Source organism: Anabrus simplex, chromosome 1 (assembly GCF_040414725.1).
Source record: "Anabrus simplex isolate iqAnaSimp1 chromosome 1, ASM4041472v1, whole genome shotgun sequence".
Classification (NCBI taxonomy): domain Eukaryota; kingdom Metazoa; phylum Arthropoda; class Insecta; order Orthoptera; family Tettigoniidae; genus Anabrus; species Anabrus simplex.
In genome coordinates this window covers 824,529,374-824,554,702 of record NC_090265.1, presented here as the reverse complement: position 1 = coordinate 824,554,702, position 25,329 = coordinate 824,529,374, and the positions used below count along the sequence as shown (strand labels likewise).

The window sequence follows — 25,329 nt, the reverse complement described above, 5'->3', positions numbered from 1 at the left end:
GGACGAACAGGTCGGGAAGAATGAAAAAGTTTTGGGAGAAGAGGAAGCAAAAGGTAAATCTTTAGCTAATACTCCGAAGACTAAAATATATACGGGCTGATTCGAGTGTTCCAAAGAGGGCGCTAAATACGTAAATTGTTTAGAGTAAAGCAAAGACCTGATGGGGGAAGTTATTGTGGTAGGAGTTTTCCAAAATGCTAGTGACCGGTACTAAGAAATTCTGATAAATTGTCAAGGGAGATCCTTAGTTATGAATTGGTGATCAAATCGGGATATGGAGTTCACTGGATAGCGAAACTGATAAATTATTAGTTGTGAAGTAGGTTGATTTAAATAAAGGCGCATTCAAATTAAAATCGCTCTTTCTTTATTTATTTCTTTCTTTCTTAAGCCGTTTACCCTCCAGGTTTGCTTTTTTTTCCCTCTCGGACTCTGCGAAGGACACCACCTCTACCGCCTTAAAGAAGGTGGCGTTGCTCAAGGGCAGTGTCCTGGAGCGTGAAATTTTGGATTGGGTTTACAGCTGGGAAGGAGAACCAGTACCTCGCCCAGCCGGCCTCTCCTGCTGTGCTGAACATGGGCCTCGTCGGGCGATGGGAAGATTGGAAAGGATAGGCAAGGAAGAGGGAAGGAAGCCGCCGTAGCCTTAAGTTAGGTACCATCCCGGCATTTGCTTGGAGGAGAAGTGGGAAACCACGGAAAACCACTTTGAGGATGGCTGAGGTGGGAATCGAACACCTTTTATTCAGTTGACTTCCCGAGGCTGAGCGGACCCCGTTCCAGTCCTCGTACCACGTTTAAAATTTCGTTGCAGAGCGGGGAATCGAACCCGGACCTCCGGGGGTGGCAGTTAATCACACTAACCACTATATTACACAGACGAACAGAAACGTTCATCCAAAATCATATTTGGGGTTAACCTTTTCTAGAATGACCGGATAATTACAAGGACACCTTTATGTTATTCAGATGTTTTGTTGTGATGATGATGATGCTTGTTGTTTAAAGGGGCCTAACGTCGAGGTCATCGACCCCTAATGGTACGAAATGAAATAACAAAAATTCAGATTCATCCACTGACCAAAATGAAATAAAAATGTCATGAAGAATGAATGGATGGACATGAACCCTACAAAAAAACAAAAACAAACAAACAAACAAACAAACAAACAAACAAACAAACAAACAAACAAACAAACAAACAAACAAACAAACAAACAAACAAAAACAGTGGATCAGACACAAAAAAAGATCGTGAATAAGAGTATTACTGACCAAGGGACCACTTATAAAGCACAATGATGCCTGATGTCAATAGGGGTGCAAAATCCACGACTAAGGCCCCACAGAATGGTACATGTCGCGAGTAAAGTAGAACCATGGTATTTGTCATTTTGGGGTACTAATCAAAAGTAGCGAAGACTCACGGTGTTCCACACAAGATGGTACTACTCACAAGTATTGTACTTCGTACAGGTAACGCAGACCTATGGTGTTTCGCACACAATGGCGCCACCTACAGCCAACGCAAACCGATGAGTTTCCTCACCTAGGTGTACGGTGCCGGTCCCAAGGGCCCCGTGGTGTTCCTCACATAGTGAGTACTAATCACAGGCAACGCAGACCCACGGTGTCGCTCATATAGTGGTACAACTCACAGGCTACGCCCAGACCCGCGGTGTTGCCCACATGGGCACAACGCACAGGTACTGGAATCCACCAGGCCAGGCTTTTTACTGCAACGAATCACAAACCTATTTCGTACCAAGTTAGTGATACTACTCGCAAGTACACTGACTGACAGTGACAATGCAACACCAAGGAGGAGTGGTTCGAAAGGGATGAAAGTTGGGGGAAAAACAGAGTTGGCACGGAAGAATAATTGATGTTTATTTCAAACCGATATGCAGGTTACACAATGCGCACGGCATCGACTCAGTAGGATGTAGGACCACCGCGAGCGGCGATGCACTCAGAAACACGTCGAGGTACAGAGTCAATAAGAGTGCGGATGGTGTCCTGAGGGATGGTTCTCCATTCTCTGTCAACCATTTGCCACAGTTGGTCGTCCGTACGAGGCTGGGGCAGAGTTTGCAAACGGCGTCCAATGAGATCCCACACGTGTTCGATTGGTGAGAGATCCGGAGAGTACGCTGGCCACGGAAGCATCTGTACACCTCGTAGAGCCCGTTGGGAGATGCGAGCAGTGTGTGGGCGGGCATTATCCTGCTGAAACAGAGCATTGGGCAGCCCCTGAAGGTACGGGAGTGCCACCGGCCGCAGCACATGCTGCACGTAGCGGTGGGCATTTAACGTGCCTTGAATACGCACTAGAGGTGACGTGGAATCATACGCAATAGCGCCCCAAACCATGATGCCGCGTTGTCTAGCGGTAGGGCGCTCCACAGTTACTGCCGGATTTGACCTTTCTCCACGCCGACGCCACACTCGTCTGCGGTGACTATCACTGACAGAACAGAAGCGTAACTCATCGGAGAACACGACGTTCCGCCATTCCTTCATCCAAGTCGCTCTAGCCCGGCACCATGCCAGGCGTGCACGTCTATGCTGTGGAGTCAATGGTAGTCTTCTGAGCGGACGCCGGGAGTGCAGGCCTCCTTCAACCAATCGACGGGAAATTGTTCTGGTCGATATTGGAACAGTCAGGGTGTCTTGCACATGCTGAAGAATGGCGGTTGACGTGGCGTGCGGGGCTGCCACCGCTTGGCGGCGGATGCGCCGATCCTCGCGTGCTGACGTCACTCGGGCTGCGCCTGGACCCCTCGCACGTGCCACATGTCCCTGCGCCAACCATCTTCGCCACAGGCGCTGCACCGTGGACACATCCCTATGGGTATCGGCTGCGATTTGACGAAGCGACCAACCTGCCCTTCTCAGCCCGATCACCATACCCCTCGTAAAGTCGTCTGTCTGCTGGAAATGCCTCCGTTGACGGCGGCCTGGCATTCTTAGCTATACACGTGTCCTGTGGCACACGACAACACGTTCTACAATGACTGTCGGCTGAGAAATCACGGTACGAAGTGGGCCATTCGCCAACGCCGTGTCCCATTTATCGTTCGCTACGTGCGCAGCACAGCGGCGCATTTCACATCATGAGCATACCTCAGTGACGTCAGTCTACCCTGCAATTGGCATAAAGTTCTGACCACTCCTTCTTGGTGTTGCATTTGCTCTGTCAGTCAGTGTAGATGCAACCCATGGTGTTCCCCGCATGGTGGTACGAATCAAGAGTAGTTTCATGGTTCTAATTCATTGATCCCTTGGTAGCCCCTTTCAGTCGCCTCTTACGACAGGCAGGGGATACCGTGGGTGAATTCTTCGTCTGCCTCCCCCACCCACAGGGGGTGTGTGTTTGGTCCGCGAGAGGTATTTTATTTCCCTCAAGTCCGCCGGCAAGACGGTTAGGACCCCCCTATCCGCCACCTGGGACGCGCCACATGAGAGTATCACCTCTCCCCCTGCTACGCCTGCGCAGCAGGTTCGTGGGAGCCTGTTAGGACCCCCCTATCCGCCACCTGGGACGCACCACGTGGGAGTATCACCTCTCAGGGGGAGAGGTGATACTCCCACGTGGCGCGTAGTAGGTTCGTGGCAAATGTTATGTAAACAGGCAAACTAACATGAGTAAACGACGAAATAAAAACCTGTCTCAACAGTTTAATGATTAACTTATTTAATTTATCCAGTTGAATTTAAAAAAAATCTGATTAAAACGCTAGACTAAATGTTGCAGGGTTTATATTGGCAATAAGGTTGCAGTTTTTCAATATATCAGGTTAATATTGGTAACAAGACAGTAGAGTACCAACGTACTGGATTTATACTGGCGATGAGGAGGCTAGAACGAGGTACAGCACTGTTGAGCACCTGGAACGTGAGGTATCGGTCTTGGTTGCTGAGGCCAAAGCTCTGTACGATGCCGCCTGTTAGATCCTGCAGGGCTCTCGTCGTGGACCCTGCATGAAGATTTTCATAAGAACCGTATAACCTGAAACAGAAATAAAACACTCGTAAGCTATCGGATAACTCATAAGCAAACAAATGATACTCTTGTAATCGTACAGTTATTCAGAAAAATAGTTTACAATAGTCTCTAACCAGTCACTGTGGACGAATCCAGTGGCACAATTCCTCTTTTATTCTTATTTTTCTATCACTTTTCACACACCTGAGGGGTGGCGTGTGCGAACTGTGCTGCACATGTGAATTTGGCCCTGTTTTACGACCGGATGTCCTTCCTGGCGCCAACCCTATATGGAGGGATGTAATCACTGTTATGTATTTCTGTGGTGGTTGGTAGTGTGGTGTGTTGGCTGAATATGAAGAAGAGAGTGTTCCCGAGTCAGAATAATTAATCAGACGCGATTTAAATCCACGACCAGTCCGGGAATTGAACATAGGACCCTCTGAACCGAAGGCCTCAACGCTGACCATTCACCCAAGGAGTCGTACCTAATCGTTTAAAATTATTTCAGTATTATTTATTTTATTGTCGATGTTATATCCCAAACTAAAATTAGTAACTTTTGTTACTGTCTATCTTTCAGCATGTTGTATAATCCTTGTCCCGTTTCTCTACGGGGTCGGGTATGAAGCGAGATGAGGTGGATCCTCGTGGTGAGTTTTACGACCGGATGTCCTTCCTGACATCAACCTTATCAGAGGAGTTAATGAGGTGAAATGAATGACGTGATATATGATGAGGTTGACGTCAGGAAAAACATTCGGTCGTAAAAACTCGCTACGAAGATTAATCTCACTTCAAACCCGAACCCGTAAAGAAATGTACAGATCTGCCGGCAGTGGGGTTCGAACCCAGTATCTCCCGAATGCAAGCTGACAGTTACGTGACCCACACATTATTATTATTATTATTATTATTATTATTATTATTATTATTATTATTATTATTATTATTATTATTAATATTTTTACCTTTCAAGGTTGGTTTTTCCCTCGGACTCAGCGAGTGATCCCACCTCTACCACCTCAAGTGCTGTGTCCTTGTGCGTGAGACTTTGTGCTTTGGGATACAACTGGGGAGAATGACCAGTACCTCGTCCAGGCGGCCTCACCTGCCATGCTGAACAGGGGCCTTCTCGGGGGATGGGAAGATTGGAAGGGACAGACAAGGAAGAGGGAAGTTAATGGCCACTGCCTTAAGTTAGGTACCATCCCGGCATTTGCCTAGAGGAGAAGTGGGGAACCACGGAAAACCACATCGAGGATGGCTGAGGAGGGAATCGAACCCCCTCTACTCATTTGACCTCCCGAGGCTGAGTGGACCCCGTTCCAGCCCTCGTACCACTTTTCAAATTTCGTGGCAGAGCCGGGAATCGAACCCAGGCGACCGGGGGTGGCAGCTAATCACGCTAACCACTACACCATAGAGGTGGACATTATTATTTATTTTAGTCATTTTACAGGAGGGAGGAGAAACGTCAGTTGAAGAGCATTTTTGCTGCATTGTGACAGACAGTAAATGTTCATAATAATTATTGATATATTTTGTGTAATTTTGATCACTGAATATGGCTCTAAGTTTCATAAAATGTGTCTTAGACTACGCTGGTTTGGCTCTCAGTAACATAGTTAATGGTTCAGCTATAATCATCATCATCATCATCATCTGTTTACCCTCCAGGTTCGGTTTTTACCTCGGACTTAGCGAGGGATCCCACCTCTACCGCCTCAAGGGCAGTGTCCTGGAGCTTCAGACTCTTGGTCGGGGGATACAACTGGGGAGTATGACCAGTACCTCGCCCAGGCGGCCTCACCTGCTATGCTGAACACGGGCCTTGTGGAGGGATGGGAAGATTGGAAGGGATAGGCAAGGAAGAGGGAAGGAAGCGGCCGTGGCCTTAAGTTAGGTACCATCCCGGCATTCGCCTGGAGGAGAAGTGGGAAACCACGGAAAACCACTTCCAGGATGGCTGAGGTGGGAATCGAACCCACATCTACTCAGTTGACCTCCCGAGGCTGAGTGGACCCCGTTCCAGCCCTCGTACCACTTTTCAAATTTCGTGGCAGAGCCGGGAATCGAACCCGGGCCTCCGGGGGTGGCAGCTAATCACGCTAACCACTACACCACAGAGGCGGACTCAGCTATAATCACTTAACCAATTTGTACAGTGGCAGTGCGGTGATCATCTCTACTCGTGACTTCTAGTCCCTTCATGGGTCGAACCACGATAGTTGAGTCTGCGCTAGCTAAAACAATTTAATATCACCGTGCGAGAGGGGCGGGTAACCATGGTAATCTGAAGTATCGGGCAATGTAAAGCTACTTGCCAAAATGACGATTTTAATGTAGCTATTCCTCCTCTAATAAAATTCGCTACAAACTTTATGGCAGACGCGTTCCGTATACCGTTCGGAAGGAGGATCAAGAAAAAGACAATGAGCTCAATTTGCACTGCAGGAACTTGTACTCCCATAAAGGGCTGCAGTGCTCTGACATGACATTTAACAAGGTTCATACTCAGTATGGTGCCGCTTAATGAGATGAGAAGTAGAACTACACCTCAGGAGCTGTCATTCTCAGGATAATCAATTACGCAGGGCGTTCAACCACAGGTACAGATTCAGATTAGAGGAAACGAACTTAAGGACACACGATTGGCAAGCATCTTTTGTAACCATTTCAGACTTGATATTAATCTCAATTCGAAAAAAAAAGTGTATTATTACATATCGTCCGCTGAAAGTTAACTGGCCAGACGTACGAAAAGTTCCTTATTTCGACGGAGAGTCCCGTTATCCTGGAAACATTTGTCGGGACGCAAAAACAGTTCTGTATTTCTAGATTTAGGATTCTTGATCTAGAGTTTTTGTTGGTTTCTTCCAAATACTGTCCCTGTTTGGAGAGCCTCCGTGGCTCTGGCGGCAGCGCATCGGCCTTTCGCTTCTGGGTTTCGTGGATCAAATCCCGGTTACTCCATGTGAGATTTGTGCTGATGTATAACTGTTAGGTCCTTTAGATTGCCAAAAATAATTTGGAATATAAACTAAATGATAAAGAAAACACCGGGCGAGTTGGACGTGCGGTTAAGGGCGCGCAACTGTGAGCGTGTATGCGGGAGATAGTAGGTTCGAACCCCACTGTCGGCAGCCCTGAAGATGGTTTTCCATCGTTTGGCCATTTTCTCACCGGGCAAATGCTGGAGTTGTGCCTTATTTAAGGCCACGGCTGTTTCTTTCCCACTCCTAGGTCTTTCCTATACCATCGTCGCCATAAGACCTATCTGTGTCGGTGAAACGTAAAGCATGTTATAAAAAAGATAAAGAAAACATTTGGTAACAAAATTATACTTGAAAAACAAATAACTTAATTAAAACAGAATGACATGTTTCGTCCTTGAAAGAACATCATCAGATTCTGTCAAATCACACTGAAATATACGTATGTCGAAATGTAGGCTATAAACCTTTATGTTTATTTCTATTTAAATCCTTAAAAAGTAGAATTTTGGAACTTATCTTTAAGTCCCCACTGCTCTCCACTCTAGCTTAGAATGGGCATCCTAATAAATTACTCAGGGCGTTCAACCACAGGTACAGATACAGATTAGAGGAATCGAACTTAGGAACACAGGATTGGCAAACACGTAGATACCTTTTTTAACCGTTTCAGACTTGAATATTAATCTCAATTCGAAAGCTGGGCGTTCTAAGCCTCTGAAGTCTCATTTCACAATGACGACGACGACGACGACGATGATGATGATGATGATGATGAATGCAGGTCAGAGAGAGAGAGAGCTTCTGCTGCTTCTATCATTTTTCCCCACAGCTGTGGGGTCGCGGGTGCAAACTGTGTCGCACATATGGATTTGACCCTGTTTTACGGCCGGATGCCCTGCCTGACATCAACCCTATCTGTAGGCATATGTCCACTATTACGTGTTTCTGTGGTGACTGGTAGTGTGGTAATTTGTCTGAATATGAAGAGGAGAATGTTGGGACAAACACAAACACCGAGTTCTCGGGTCAGAAGAATTAATCAGACGCGATTAAAATCCCCGACTCGGCCGGGAATCGAGCCCGGGACCCTTTGAACTGAAGGCCTCAACACTGACCATTCAGCCAAGGAGTCGGAAAAGGTCAGAGAGAGAGAGAGAGAGAGAGAGAGAGAGAGAGAGAGAGGGTGAAGGATGTGACTTACATTACGGAGGCTCGAAATACATTCTAGCTAGCCTCAAGTTGAAGCGTCGGAATTATGGACCATCGATTCGGTACTTTACAAATATTTACAGGATCAAAACTATCAAGGATGCAGGTATTTTCGTTGGGCTTAGAAGAATTGTTTACAATTTTTTATAAGAATATTCTCATGAACATTATGATTTTTGTGCTGAAAGGTTCAGAATAATTCGCAAGAGCTCCCTGTACATCCTTTTCGATTGATTTTCTCTCAGTTCACAATTTTCGATTTATATCGTATTTCCGTATATGTAAAATATGTCTCTCCAGCCTGTGGCTATTTCGTTAGTCACTACAAATTTTTCTGATTCGAATATTTCGTCAGTTTTGTCAACGTTGTCCATTAAATAAATAAATAAATAAATAAATAAATAAATACCGGACAAGTTGGCCATGCGATTAGGGGCACGGAGCTGTGAGCTTGCATCCGAGAGATAGCGGGCTCGAATCCCTCTGTCGGCAGCCCTGAAGATGTTTTTCCGTGGTTTCTCATTGTCACACCAGGCGAATGTCGATGCTGTACCTTAATTAAGGTCACAGCTGCTTCCTTCCCACTTCTAGCCCTTTCCTATCCCATCATCACCATAAGACCTATCTGTGTCGGTGCGACGTAAAATAAATAAATAAATAAATAAATAAATAAATAAATAAATAAATAAATAAATAAACAGTTCCTCACAGTGCTTCAGCGGCAGATACTTATCAGCGTCACTTTCGTGTACTTAAAGACGTAAATGAAGTCTGATAGTCAATTCAGCCAGTTGTCTAAAGGAAGGATTTTCTGTCTCGCTGGTGATGCTTAGGCGAAATAAGTCTGTTAGGACGTTGTACTGACCACAGTGCCTTCATATCCTCTATCACAGGTCAAACGTTTTAACCTCGCTCCCAAAATTCCCCAAATCCTTATCCTCTCAATATGCTGGCACTTTCGTGTTCTGGACATGATCTAGACATAATTGAGGAAATCTGTTCAAAAAGATGCTGGTTTATATTTTGGCTACATCTCAAATGTCCCTCAGTCCTTGCCAAGTACGACTTTTGCCACGAGGACGGTTACCGGCCAGTACGTGCAGTACCTACATCGCATATCTGTCGCACATTTTTGGCAGAGGTGTGGCGGGCGATATTCTTAGAACAAGGTATCAACGTGATATAATAAAACGTTCGGCAAGCCCGGCTGAGGTGTTCTACTTTACTTTTCATCAATCAAGTTCACTGAAGTAATGGCATTGAAAGGTGGGGAAAAGTGTCCGGTTCACTTAATGCCAGGATAAACAAGCACACAACCGGATCTGATTTCAACTGATAACAATTTAAAGGTCGCAAAATATATAGCATTATTATTACAAGAGATAAATTATTTTAACGAATGAAATAAATTAGAAGAGTAAAAGTTGCTTGGTTCATGTAAGACATGTTCAGACGTCAGAAAGTGCTGGAAATGACCGCCGTTCGTCATTATACACATTCCACCGTGTTGGTGATGGTGATTATTGTTTTAAGAGGAAATACAGCTGGGCAACCATCCTCTATATAACATTAATCTGAGGGGGAAAAAAGAACTGTAAGGGGTCAGATACTTCAAAAAATAAAGATATCGGCCACAGAAAGACAAGGGACATGAAGGGCGTAAAAATGTGTAAAAATGAGAAACCACGGAGAAACCATCTTCAGGGCTGCCGACAGTGGGGTTCGAACCTACTGCCCCCCGAACGTGACCCACACCGCGCGGTTGATTGCTCGGTATTGTGATTAGACAGCATGGAGTTCGGTAGATTCATTTGTTCAGTGAACTTGAGCGCCTTTCCGAGTTTGCTCCTTCCAAACACTCTTCGAACGAGTCCAAACTGAGCGGGTTCCGTTTCTTGTAAATGAATTTGAGCGAGTCTATACGTCGTTTTGCACAGCTCTAGCAATGAATACATGTAATTGAGGGCTCAAACACGAAGCCCTCATGTTTAGAAGTTGTAACATTGCGCTAAATTTATTATTGTGGCCTTAAGTTACCCAAATATCATACCAAAATATTGAATGAAACCACTTATAATTTACCAGAAACAGATTGCAATAAACAGGCTGATTTTCGTAAAGCAAATTTTCTATACATTCAGGGCTGCGTAATAAGATGTTTTCACGACAAAATAGTTTGCATTAGTTTCAGAAAAATCTTCGTAGAAATTATACTAGTTCACCTCTGTGGTGTAGTGCTTAGCATGATTAGCTGCCACTCCCGGAGGCCTGTGTTCCATTCCCGGCTCTGCCACGAAATTTGAAAAGTGGTACGAGGGCTGGAACGGGATCCACTCGGCCTCGGGAGGTCAACTGGGTAGAGGGGTTTCGATTCCCCCCGTCAGTCATCCTGGAAGTGGTTTTCCGTGGTTTCCCACTTCACCAGGCAAATGCCGGGATGGTACCTAAATACGGCCACGGCCGCTTTCTTCCCTCTTTCCTGTCTATCCCTTCCAATCTTCCCATCCCCCACAAGGCCCCTCTTCAGTACAACAGATGAGGACGCCTGGGCGAGGTACTGGTCCTCTTTCACAATTGTATCCCCCTACCCAAAGTCTCGCGCTCTAGGACATTGCCCTTGAGGCGGTAGCGGTATGATCCCTCGCTGAGTCCGAGAGGGAAACCAACCCTGGAGGGTAAACGGATTAAGTAAGAAAGAAAGAAATGATACTATCGATAAGGGGCGTGATTTATTCTGAAGATGCGAAGCTGAAGTCATCACGAAATATCATGACTCTCAGTTTCTTTGCTTCCATTTCGGAATGAAAATCCACTGCCTGTTTCCAGTCATTGGAGCGGGTCAGGAATGGAATGAATGAAGCACCATCTAGTGGCGGGGATAGGAACTGTGTCGGCTGCCGAAGCCTGTCGCACTCCTCTGGGGCAATAAGTAGGATCCAGATTTTTATGTAATATCTTATTTTTCCTTTGCTAGTGGCTTTACGTCGCTCCGACACAGATAGGTCTTATGGCGACGATGGGATAGGAAAGGCCTAGAAGTTGGAAGGAAGTGACCATGGCCTTAATTAAGGTACATCCCCAGCATTTGCCTGGTGTGAAAATGGGAAACAACGGAAAACCATCTTCAGGGGGCGACATTGGGATCTGAACCCACTAAATCCCGGATGCAAGCTCACAGCCGCGCGCCCCTAACCGCACGGCCAACTCGCCCGGTTATGTAATATCAAAGTGTGAAATGTGCACATAAAATGTAGTATATATCAGCGAAATATGTAATCCATTAAAACAGGGCCGAATCCACATGTGCGACGCGGTTCGCACCCGCGACCCAACAGGTGTGGGAAAAATCTGTAGAAAGAAAAAGAAGTATTGATGCATTACATTTATAAAAATTTTCGTATATTCCATTTATTATGACTGATGGTTATGACAGGAGACAATAACATTGTTTTAAATAACTCTATATTTTATGACAAAGTCATCGTTGTTACTTTATATAATTTGTATGGGCCTAATCTATTGTTTACTAATTTTAGCAGTATTCAATCATAAAATTAAATTACTTCAAGTATTTACAAATAATGTTATGTACTGTAATTCGCAGAGTCACAATGTATTGTTGTGTCTAATTTCCTGTTGCCCTCATGCCTTGAAAATGAAACAAATACATGTTACTAAATAAATTTAATATAGAACCTGTCTTTTAATCCCTATTGAGAAAAATGGAATGGTGAATGGCTTTTAGTGCCGGGAGTGTGAGAGGACAAGTTCGACTCTCCAGATGCAGATCGTTTTTGATTTGACAAACGTAGGCGACCTGTGCGTCGTAATGAGGATGAAATGATGATGAAGACGACACATACACCCAGCCCCTGTGTCAGCGAAATTAACCAATTATGATTAATCTTCCCGACCCTGCCGGGAATCGAAGCCGGGACCCCTGTGACCAAAGGCCAGCACGCTAACCATTTGACCCTGGAGCTGGACAACCCCGATTAAGTATCATAAATAATATGATCACATTTTTGTATTATCGTGATGCGCAGTTGTCACCAAGTACTTCCCCAAATTTACGCAGGCTGCCTGCCCGCGACTGCAATGCTGCGAGCCTCTGCACACCCAGTGTTCATGCTCATATGCGGCGCTCAGTAATGTTGGTAACCGCTCGCCCTTACTCGGGCGTGAGAATGTAGTGTCGTACGCCTCTCGTACGGTCCTGCCGGCCTCGGCAGCTGACGAAGTGCAGATGTGACGATGGATGGTGAAGGGATCCGATCCCTAGTGAAGGCACGCCCGGCCAGGTGAGAGCCCGTGCTCGGCGGCCTATGAAATTTTAGTTGGCGGCCACTCGGTCGGCCAACGGAGCAAAGCAAGTCTGTGTCCCGCAGGCCGCACTCGTCGGCGGCGGGCTACGACGCTCGGTTTCGGCTCTCGAGCCAGCCAGCTCCCTGGTTGATCCTGCCAGTAGTCATATGCTTGTCTCAAAGATTAAGCCATGCATGTCTCAGTGCAAGCCAAATTAAGGTGAAACCGCGAATGGCTCATTAAATCAGTTATGGTTTCTTAGATCGTACCACTTTACTTGGATAACTGTGGTAATTCTAGAGCTAATACATGCAAACAGAGTCCCAACCAGAAGTGGATGGGACGCTTTTATTAGATCAAAATCAATCGGTCGACTCGTCCGGTCCGTTTGCCTTGGTGACTCTGAATAACTTTGGGCTGATCGCACGATCCTCGTACCGGCGACGCATCTTTCAAATGTCTGCCTTATCAACTGTCGATGGTAGGTTCTGCGCCTACCATGGTTGTAACGGGTAACGGGGAATCAGGGTTCGATTCCGGAGAGGGAGCGTGAGAAACGGCTACCACATCCAAGGAAGGCAGCAGGCGCGCAAATTACCCATTCCCGGCACGGAGAGGTAGTGACGAAAAATAACGATACGGGACTCATCCGAGGCCCCATAATCGGAATGAGTACACTTTAAATCCTTTAACGAGTATCCATTGGAGGGCAAGTCTGGTGCCAGCAACTGCGGTAATTCCAGCTCCAATAGCGTATATTAAAGTTGTTGCGGTTAAAATGCTCGTAAGGATTAGTGCTGTTGTATGCAGTTGAGGCACTTGGACCTACTACCTTTCAGAGATAAAGAATTAGAAATCCCAATTTTAAAGGAATTTTAAAGCTAACTTTAGTAATCTAAATATATTTTATATGAGATGAAATTCGCCAATTATTTTAGTCTGAATAAATTTGGTGACAATTTTTAACTTATTTTAAATAGTTACCAAGATATGGTACAAAAAGTTACATCCCTTTTTCTGAAATTTGCTTTACGTCGCACCGACACAGATAGGTCTTTTGGCTATGATGGGATGGGAAAGGCCTAGGAATGAGAAGGAAGCGGCCGTGACCTTAATTAAGGTACATTCCCACCATTTAGCTGGTGTGAAAATGGGAAAACACGGAAAACCATCTTCAGGGCTGCCGGCAGTGGTGTTCGAACCTACTATCTCTCCGATCCAAGCTCACAGCTGGGCGCTCCTAACCACACGGCCAACTCGCCCGGTTTACATTCTTCACATAACATGTAAAAATATATAATATTACTTAGAATATGTAAAATGAATCAAAGTTATAACCATATCATATATTCGCCGACGTTTGTCATTTTCACTTGTCAACAAGTAAAGAAATGGAGTATATAATTACATAGGAATCCGGGCCCAATTAATGACTGACAGATGAAATGAAATTATATTGGAAAGTGTTGCTGGAATGAAGGATGATAGGGAAAACCGGAGCATCCGGAGAAAAATCTGTCCCACCTCCGTTTTGTCCAGCGCAAATCTCACAAAGAATGAACGGGATTTGAATCATGGAACCCAGCGGTGCGAGGCCGGCGTTCTGCCACCTGAGCTACGGAGGGTCCCCTTTTCGGAATGCATAAATTAAATTATTTCTCGTAAAATTTCGTTTCCACGGGTTTCTCCTGTAACACCCTGTGGAGAACAAGTTCATTTGAGAATAGTGTAGAGCTCCTTTCATTCCCCTGTCTTATGCGCGGTGTGTTCCATTATGCTACACTGTATGCTAATGGTATTATTTGTTTGTGTCACCTCGCCTTTCAGCCTTTGTTTACGACCAGTGCCTGTCCCGCTCACCCTACTACTGTTTCACTGAATGACCTCCTTGCATATTTATGACGAATTGTTTCTGGATTACACTAGTCATGTATTGTCATTGCTTACAACATGGATGCAGAGTCTGGAATGCACCTGCAACCAATGAACATGTCACTTCTTCTTACTTAGCAGGCTAGCAGCCACCCCCGTGAAAAGTGTAAGGGAGGGAAGTGTGTTACGAGCTGCCAAATGCCTCGTTTAAGAATTTTGCATATATATGCCAAAAAATTCATAAACTATGATGTTCAAGTGACACGAACAAATATGCAAACCAAGAAACTTTACATACATACATACATACATACATACATACATACATACATACATACATACATACATACATACATACATACATACATACATACATACATCATTATAGACCGTGTCCGGGTCCATGGCTAAATGGTTAGCGTGCTGGCCTTTGGTCACAGGGGTCCCGGGTTCGATTCCCGGCAAGGTCGGGAATTTAACCTTAAGTGGTTAATTTCGCTTTCACGGTGGCTGGGTGTATGTGTCGTCTTGATCATCATTTCATCCTCATTACGACGCGCAGGTCGCTTATGGGTGTCAGTTCAAAAGACCTGCACCTGGCGAGCTGAAGTTGTCCTCGGACACTCCCGGCACTAAAAGCCGTACGCCATTTCATTTCATTATAGACCGTTATGCCTTTCAGCGTTTAGCCTGCAAGCCTCTGTGAATTTACTAAACGTCTCCACAATCCTATATTTGCAACTAGTGCTGTGGCCTCTTATCTTTAAGTCGTTAGAAACTGAGTCAAACCATCGTCACCGTGGTCTCCCTCTACTTCTCTTATCTTCTATAACAGAGTCCATTATTTTCCTAGGTAACCTTTCCTTTTCCACTCGCCTCACATAACCCCACCACCGAAGCCGGTTTATGCGTACAGCTTCATCCGAGTTCATTCCTAACTTAACCTTTATCTCCTGGTTCCGAGTACCCTTCTGCCATTGTTCTCACTTGTTTGTATCAGCAATGATTCTCGCTACTTTCATGTCTGTTACTTCTAACTTATGAATAAGATATCCTGAGACCACCCAGCTTGCACTCCCGTGAAGCAAAGTTGGTCAGAAAACAGACCGATCTAAAGATAGTTTCGTCCGGGAGCTGACTTTCTTCTTACAGAATACTGTTGATCGCATCTGCGAGCTCACTGAATTGACTTTGTTGCACCTTGATTCAATCTCACTTACTGCGGTATATTACCAACCTGAGAGAACACACATCCTAAATACTTGAAATTATCTACCTGTTCCAGCTTTGTATCACAAATCTCACATTCAATTCTGTTGAATTTAGTCTTCGAAAATCTAATTTTTATACCATACTCATTGCATCTATTTTCAAGTTCCAAGATATTAGACTGCAGGCTGTCGGCACAATCTGCCATTAAGGCCAAGTCGTCAGCTTGGGCCAGACTGTTTACCAAATTTTCACCTCCCTGCCACTTTATACCTTTCAGCAGATGATCCATGTAAACTACGAACAACAAAGGTGAAAGATTACAGTCTTGTCTAACCACTGTAAGTACCCTGAACCAGGAACTCATTTTACCATCAATTCCCACTGCATCCCAATTATCAAAATAATGTATGCCACACATTCTCTTTGATTGTTTTTAATCTACCCTTAATTCCATAGTCCCCCAGTATGGCGAACATATTTTCCCTCGGTACCCTGCCATATGCTTTCCCTAGATCTATGAAACATAAACACAACTGCCTATTCCTCTCGTAACATTTTTCAATTACTTGGCGAATACCGAAAATCTGATCCTGACAGCCTCTCTGTGGTCAGAAACCACACTGATTTTCATCCAACTTCCTCTCAACCACTGATCGCACCCTCCCATCCAAAATGCCAGTGAATACTTTGCCTGGTATACTAATCAATGAGATACCTCAATAGTTGTTGCACTCCTTTCTGTTCCCTTGCTTACAGATAGGTGCAATTACTGCTTTTGTCCAATCTGAAGGTACCTTACCAACATTCCGTGCTAATCTTACTACTCTGCATTCCCACTGTACTTCACCATTTCAGGTATAATTTCATCTATGGAGTTATTTACCATTCTTTCCACTTTCTCAAGCGTAATTTCACCATCATTTTCCTCCTCCGCATGAGCCCCGTTGTTCGTGACACCACCATGAAGATTTCCTTTTACGTCCATCCCTGGAATCTATTATGAGTGCACCTGAATCACCCGAAGCACTGTTCATTTCCTTTTTCCCTCCCTCCCTCCCTCCCTCCCTCCCTCCCTCCCTTTCTTTCTTTCTTTCTTTCTTTCTTACTGTCCAGGAAGGTTTTCCTGCTTCTTGACCTAGCCTTTCCAGGTTATTACCAAAATCTTCCCACGACTTCGTTTTGGATTCAACAATTACTTGTTTCACTCTATTTCTTTCAACTATGTACAATTCGCTGCCTGCATCAGCCCTTATTTGGAGCCATTTCCAATAAGCCTTCTTTTTACGTTTACAAGCTGCTCTCACTTCATCATTCCATCAAGATGTTCGCTTTTTTCCCATATTCACACACAGTTGTTCCTACTACAGCATTCCTGTATGCCACACATTCTCTTTCTATATCCTGAATCTGCTTACTGTCCACTGTTCGGCACTTCTCACTAATTATATCCATGTACTTCTGTCTAATTTCCTCGTCCTGGAGATTTTCTCCCCTTATTCGTTTGCAGACAGATTTCAGTTTCTCTATCCTAGGCCTAGAGATACTTAGTTCACTACAGATCAGATAGTGGTCTGTTTCATCGAGAATTTCCCGAAAAACCCGTACGTTCCTAACAGATTTCCTAAATTCGAAGTCGGTTAAAATATAGTCTATTATGGATCTGGTAGTTTTAGCCTCCCATGTGTAGCGGTGAATAGCCGTATTCTTAAGGAATGTATTCGTAACTGCTAAACCCATATTAGCACAAAAGTCCAGCAGAAGCTTTCCATTCCTATTAGCTACTATATCTTCCCCACATTTACCAATCACCCTTTCGTATCCTTCTGTTCTATTTCCAACTCTCGCATTGAAATCGCCCATTAGCACTATCCTATCCTTGCTGTAGACCCTGCCTACGATGTCACTCAATGCTTCATAAAACTTGTCTATTTTATACTCATCTGCACCCTCACATGGTGAATACACTGAGACAATTCTCGTCCTAATTCCTCCAACTGTCAAATCTACCCACATCATTCGCTCGTTTACGTGCCTAACAGAAATTGTGTTGCGTGCAATAGTATTCATGATGAACAGGCCTACCCCAGACTCTGCCCTTCCCTTTTTAACACCCGTCAAGTACACTTTATAATCTCTTTCTCGTTATCTCCCCTTATGCAAATAGCACTTACTCCTAGCACATCCAGATTCATCCTCTCACTCAGCCAGCTCCACTTTCTTTCTTCCATAAGCTCCATTAATATTGATAGCTCCCCATCGAATTCCATTTCGTTCGCCAAGTTGTTTCCAAGGAGTCCCTCGCCTGTCAAATGGGAATGGGACTCAGTTACCCCCATAGGTCCGAGGCTTGCTTATAATGTTCTGAGCTTGGTAGATTCATGAAGCAGGATGCTACCCTACCTACGCATAGTCCAAGTGAGGATTTCTCCTCTAACAGGTTAGAGACCACCAGTGGATTGTATAGCCCTAGCCGCCTGAGCACAAGGAAGGCGATGACTCAGAATATGTCCGACACGCCCACTCCCATTCCGTAGCAACTGGTATCCCGACTCTCAGGACCACTTACTAGGCCACTCAACCGTTGCCCATGGTTCACGAACTGGGGAGTGACTACAGTAACTCACGCCATGAACCATAAAACTTTAAATTTAACCAAGAAACTTTCTAGATTTAAATTAGTGCCTGTCTGTTATAATGTGTTGATATGATTCTTCTTCTACTTCGTCTTCGTTTGCTGCTCTCCTTTGCCTAGCATCGTCGCGACAGTAGGATATGATGCCTCTATTTTTTCGATCAAGAATGTACAGTTCTGCTGACAGTGAGGTTCGAACCCACAATCTCCCGAATGCCAGCTGACAGCTACGTGAACCAAACGTTATTATATTATCATTATTATTATTATTATTATTATTATTATTATTATTATTATTATTATTATTATTATTATTAATGTTAAAGGAGAGAGAAAGTAAATACATGTATAGATCTCTACCTGAGAGCTGAACCAACGTAAGTCACCTTTTAGTCGAGAGAGGAAAAAACGTCAGTTGAAGAGCATTTTTGCTGAAAGACTTAGGAAATAAATGTTCATCATTGTTCTTGATATATTTTGTGTAATTTTGATCACTGAACACATTCACTAATGTAATTTACACTTAAAATATTTAATTACTATTTTATTGGCAGAAAAATAAAATGACAGTGGACTTACGTTTATATGACTCTAAGTTTCACAAAATGTGACACGTTGATTTGGCTTTCAGGTACAGATATAATTTTGCCTCACTACCAATCGCAGAAGCACACGGCACTGTAATTCCCACAGTGAAGTTCAAAAGTAGGATGCAGTGGATAACACGATTAAATTACGATGTGTCACACAATGTATATTCTCATTTCTTTATCATAAAACACAAGCAATGGAGACCTACTTGGCGTAGGCTTTCTCGAGCAGCGCCGCCCAAAACTCCGTGGGATTGGTCGAGTGCATGTAAACCAGCCTTCCCCTGAACGTAGGCAACCGGTCATCCACCAACACATCCTTCCACTCGCCGAAGTGCCAGAAGCGAAACCTACAACACACAAAGCGTCAAATAATTATTATTTTATTCATAGAGTTAAGAAGTGCTTACTTGACTTAGGGCAGTCAAGACTTGAAAAGTTGCAACTGAATGTCAGTGGGCGGAAGATAAATTTGTACATTCCCTTTCCAAATTCAATGGACCTCTTGTTTCATAACCGTGCGTGCGCTCATGGTTTAGACCAGGGATGGCGAATCTATGACACGCATGCCATTAGGTGATACGCGAACATAATTTCTGTGGCACGCCGCATAGCATACTAACATATTTTAATGTTTTTAACATGTAATAAGTAGATCAGATGTAAGGCTTTTCAAGCGTTTGCTCTATTAACGAGCGTTTCGTCTTAGGTCTGACACTAGACTCATCAGAGTGGAATGTGTCAGACCCTACCCACTGACGCTGGGGTGTATGCAGGTGAACTTATCAGAAGCCTATACAGGGTGTTTCAAAAATAGGGGGCATAATTTCAGGAATGTATTGGTTACATGTAGACAATCAAAATAGTTCATTACAGCATGTGTCCGGAAATGATTCATTTCCGAGTTATGGAGTTCACAACACTGAACTCCACCGGAACGTTTTTTCCGCAGGTCATTGTCATTACAGAAGAAGTTCGAAATGTCCACCTCCTGCTTGAATACAGACCCCACATCGATGTATCATTGACCTGCAAACATGATCCCAAACTCCAGGAGTATTGCGTATGTCCTCACACGATGCCACAATTCGATTCCGATGGGTTTCCACATCAGGCACCGGAGACGAATACACCGATAATTTCAAATGGCCCCACAAGTAGAAAACGAGAGGGTTCAGATCAGGTGAGCGTGAAGACCAAGAAATCGGGCCACCTTTACCTATCCATCGATCAGGAAACATTCGATCCAAGTCATCGAGACATCGATGTGAGGTCTGTATTCAAGCAGGTGGACATTTCGAACTTCTTCTGTAATGACAATGACCTGCGGAAGAAAAACGTTCCGGTGAAGTTCAGTGTTGTGAAGGCCATAACTCGGAAATGAAGCATTTCCGGACACATGTTGTAATGAACTATTTTGATTGTCTACATATTACAAATACATACTTGAAATTATGCCCCCATTTTTGAAACACCCTGTATAAGAGGCACAGTCTGATAACTGCATACGGGAGATAAAACTCCACAATGGAATTATTGCCCGCCTGTGCCTCTTATATAGGCTTCTGGTAAGTTCACCTGCATACACCCAGCGTCAGTGGGTAGGGTCTGACACATCCCACTCTGATGAGTCTAGTGTCAGACCTAAGACGAAAAGCTGGTTAATAGAGCAAACGCCTGAAAATCCTTACATCTGATCTATTTTTTTACATGTTCTATTGGTGGAAAAATATCTGATTCCCTCATTGGGAACTTAGAATTTTCATGTAATACGTAAGTCAAAAATCTAGCAGCATATTTTAACATTACACTTTAATAAAGAAGTATGTCATAATAATCAATTCTATGACCATATTTTATGCACATTTTATTACAAGAAAGCAAAAATGTCTTATTCTTAAAATGTAATTTTAAGTGATGATTGCTAAGTAACGTCATGAAACATCCACTCGAATGGATTTATATGTAATCCAATTTAATGCCAAAATGAAATCAAATGAGAGCGTTTCATGTTGATTTTAAAGGAAAATAATGAGTGCCACACTAGACTGTAAAAAGTAATAAACAAGGCCTTAACTGACACGCTAGTCGAAAAATGTTTGCCATCGCTGGTTTAGACTATTCAACCTGAGGGTTGGTCCACTCAACCTACGAGATTTTAGTTAAGGAGCTATCTGACGATGAGATGGCGACCCCAGTCTAGAAAACCAAGAGTAACGGCCGAGGGGATTCGCCGTGCTGACCATAACCTGCAGGTCTTCGTGATAAGCAGCGGTTGCTTGCTAGGCCAAAGCCTTTCAGGGCTGTAGTTCCATGGGGTTTGGGTTAAGGAATTGCCCTAAAAACTGATTACTATGATTAGAAACCGTATAGTGGAGCCTTCGTGGCACGAGAGGCAGCACTCCGGCCTCTCACCGATGGGTTCCGTGGTTCAAATCCCGGTCACTCCAAGTGAGATTTGTGCTGGACAAAGGTTTTTCTCCAGGTACTCCGGTTTTCCCTGTCATCTTTAATTCCAGCAACACACTCTAATATCACTTCATTTCATCTGTCAGCCATTAATCATTGCCCCAGATGAGCGTGACAGGCTTCGGTAGCCGGCACAATTCCTATCCTCGCCGCTGGATGGGGTCTTCATTCATTCCATTCCTGACCGGTTGAAACCGGAAACAAGCTGATGATTTTCATAGTGAAGTTCTGCTTTCACTGACTGTTGGCAGTGCAGTCGAAACATTTCAACTGGTATACGGACTGCCTAAATGGCAGTATTTCAGATCTTTTGTTTATAGTTGCTTTACGTCGCAACGTCTTATAACGACAATGGAACAAGAAAGGGCTCGGAGTGGGAAGAAAGCAGCTGTGGGGTTAATTTACGTACAGCTCCAGTATTTGCTGGTTTGAAAATGGGAAACCACGAAAAATCATCTTCAGGACTGCCGACAGTGTGGTTCGAACCCACTATCTCCCGAATACTGGACACTGGCAGCACTTAAGTGACTGCAGATTTCGAGATCGGTTTTCAGAAGATCTACAACCTGATAGCTTAAAGTCATATGATGATGATGATGATGGTGATGAAGTGCTAGTAGTCGGTTAGACATTGGCGATCTGATCCCAAGAAACCGGATTCCATACCAGAAGAAGTCAATGGCATTTAAGGGTGTTTAAATGCAGCAACTTTGCGTCATTGGTGGAAAGCATGGTAGCCAAGATACATCGTCACTGTTTTCTCACTAAGGTGGTCACAGATTAAATGCCGGCCAATGAATGAGGGATTTTTGAAATGTAAAAGTAAAATGCCTTCGTTTCGTACTCGAATTCAATCTGAAAAATATGTGGCTATGATCGCGATATCACCAGTCTCACAACTCTCAAATCACTCCCGTCGTTGTGTTCTATTATATAAGAGAATTCTTGCAGAACAAATTTTCCACACCCTACACTTCATTAAGCCCCTTAAGTAGTTTTTTGGTGTTTGTTTTACGTCGCACCAACAATGACAGATATTATGGCCATGATTGAGGAGGACAGGTCTAGGACTGGGTAGGAAACGACTGTGGCTTTAATTAAGGCACAACATCAGAATTTTCCTAGTGTAACGTTGGGAAACCACGGGAACAAAACTGCAGACACAACCCAAAGTCACTCGGTGTAATGAGTAACTGAGCCCCTGGCAGCCAAGAAGATAACACTCCTTCCCCCCTCCCTCCACCGACATACACACTCATGTTCATAAAAGCAGAACACCTTGCAAGTCTAGAGATAGGAATATCATATTCACAGGATATATTCATTAGTATGTTCTACAGAAACGATTAGCATTTCAGTCACCTACGTTCAGCATGTGTCCTGTTGCCTAGTAGGCACTGGGTCCTCCATGGGCACTGATAACTTGTTCCATGCGTGATTGCATCGATGCGTAAAAGGCGTGAATGGCGTCCTGGGGTATAGCCATCCATGTTGCATTCACCTGGTTCCACAGTTCATCTTTGGTGGTTGGCATTGGGTCACAGTGCCGCACCCGTTGTTTTACAATATCCCACACATCTTCGATTGGTGACAAGTCCGGTGATCGGGCGGGTCGGGGCAACAGTCTGACATCCTATGACAACAAGAAGGCACGTGTTCGTGCAGTAACATGTGGTCGCGCATTGTCCTGCTGAAATATGGCGTCTGAGGTGTCCTGCAGAGAGGGTATGGCTATGGGTCGCAGGATGTCATTCACGTAGGTCAAACTGGTCTCAGTGCCCTGGACACGCACCAACTGTGATTTGTAGTGGTACTCAATAGCACCCCCCCCTCCAACACCATAAGGCCTTGAGTTGGCGCTGTATGTCGTGTGCGACTGCAGTCAATGTGATGTCTCTCCCTCTGTCTGCGGCGAACCAAAATGCGGCCCTCATTTTCAAACAAACATAACTTGGATTCGTCCGTAAACACTATCTGCTGCCATTCCTGTCCCCAGTGACGTCGTTCCACACACCATTGCAGTCTAGCATGTTTATTCACATTGGTTAAAGGTAGGCGGAGAAGTGGACGACGCGCCGGTAACCCAGACTGTAATAAACGGCGACAGACTGTCACTCATGATAGTGTATTATATGTTACACTGTTCCACTGTTGCGCCAGAGCCGAGGAGGACACGGATGCGTCCTGCAATACCATTCGGATGAGGTGTTGATTTTCTCGATGGAAAGGCGGGGGGGGGGGGTGTTCTGGGTGGTGCGACCAGACTCATCATCGTGTTCTACGGCCTTCTGTGAATTATTCTGTACACTCCCGACACACTTCGTCCCACACGAGCAACAACAGTTTCCCGGATGGATGCATCATGTTCTCTCATACCAATAACGCGCCCTCTTTCAAACTCACTCATTTGACGGTACGGTTCGCGCATATGTCTGCATGGCATCCTGCACGTCTACTCAAGTTACACTGATCCATTACCTTCGGTTTATTGCCACAACGAGAGCCGCAGGCACAGTTTGCCAGTCGGTGGTGGTGCGCCGAGATATCGATGTGGACCTTGAACCTGAGGGCCGACATGGTTCAAATGCTAATCATTTCTTCAGAACATACTAATGCACATGTCCTGTAAATACGGACGTCATATCTCTAGTCTTTGAAGGTGTTCTGGTTTTTATGAACATGAGTGTATTTCCAATTCTCCACTCCTCTTTCTCAAATACACCAAGTCTCCATCCCCCTTCCACCGCAACCTTCAAATACTGCATGCTTGAAACCTAAAAGCACCCCCCTCCTTACGAGCCACTAAAAACGTCCATTTAAACTACGCCCTTTTTACGGTGCCCTTCAACTCGCCATAACAACTTTTCAAAGACTCCCCAGTATCCTCTCCAGGCACTCACCATGAAGAACTGGAAATAGGATTTCTTCACATCGCAACGATGATAATAATTGCAAACAACGAAATTAATACCTGCAAGTTGAACAAAGCAATACCGTAGGTATGGAACATAGGATGTAACGGTCGGCGGTCCCACCATCCAAGTGCCACTTGTGTTGCTTCCTCGACTGTGACAGTGGGATTCGAACCCGAATGCAAGCGCACAGCTACGTGGCCAAAACCGCGCTGTCAACTCGCTCAATTAAAATGCATTAGTAGAATGCCATCCACGAGTAGTCCGCCTCCGTAACGTAACGGTACTGCCAGAAATTTAAGAATGGCAGGAGGGTTGGTATGTGGTTGAAATGGTACATGCAGCTCACCTCCATTGGAAATGTGCCTGAAAAGAGCTGCACCACTTCGGAATTAGGACATGAGTTTAATTATCCAAGAGGCTCGGGTTCGATTCCTGGCTCTACCACGAAATTTAAAACGTGGCACGAGGGCTGGAACGGGGTCCACTCAGCCTAGGGAGGTCAACTGAGTAGAGGGGGATTCGATTCCCTCCTCAGCAATCCTCGAAGTGGTTTCTACGGATTCCCACTTCTCCTCCAGGCAAATGCCGGGATGGTACCTAACTTAAGGCCACGGCCGCTTCTTTCCCTCTCACTTGTCTATCCCTTACAATGTTCCTATCCCCCCAACTAGGGCCCCGTTCAGCATAGCAGGTGAGGCCGCCTGGGCGAGGTACTGGTCCTCCTCCCACGCTGTATTCCACAACCCAAAGTCGCACGCTCCAGAACACTGCACTTGAGGCGGTATAGGTGGGATTCCTCGCTGAGCCCGAGGGAAAAACCAACCCTGGAGGGTAAACGGATTAAGAAACAATGAAGGAAAGTTAGTGGTTCTGCCGTAGTGTGTGGTGCAAACGGTAGGCTGTTAGTCTTCCGAGCCCAAAGGGATGGGTTCGATCACGGATTAGTCCGGTATTTGAAGGTGCTCAAATATGCCAGAGTTGTGTTAGCAGATATACGTGCACGTAAAGAAACCTCAACGGAAAAATGTCCGGCACCTTGATATCTCCAACATTTCTAGAACTACGGCAGTAAGTGAGACGCCAGACCAGTAACATTATTAGTGTATTATCATTAGACGTCCGATGTTTAGGCAGTGAT

General features: G+C 44.8%; 1 protein-coding gene across 1 annotated transcript in view; it reads right to left on the bottom strand.

Annotated features, from left to right (window-relative positions):
• LOC136873862 (calpain-9) overlaps positions 1-25,329 on the bottom strand; it is a 1,061,895-nt gene that overhangs the window by 58,771 nt on the left and 977,795 nt on the right. Inside the window, exons 6-7 of the mRNA XM_068227619.1 lie at positions 19,017-19,157; positions 3,838-4,012 (exon numbers count right to left, since the gene is read on the bottom strand). Coding sequence (XP_068083720.1) covers positions 3,838-4,012; positions 19,017-19,157 — 316 coding nt within the window. The remainder of the gene's footprint in view (positions 1-3,837; positions 4,013-19,016; positions 19,158-25,329) is intronic.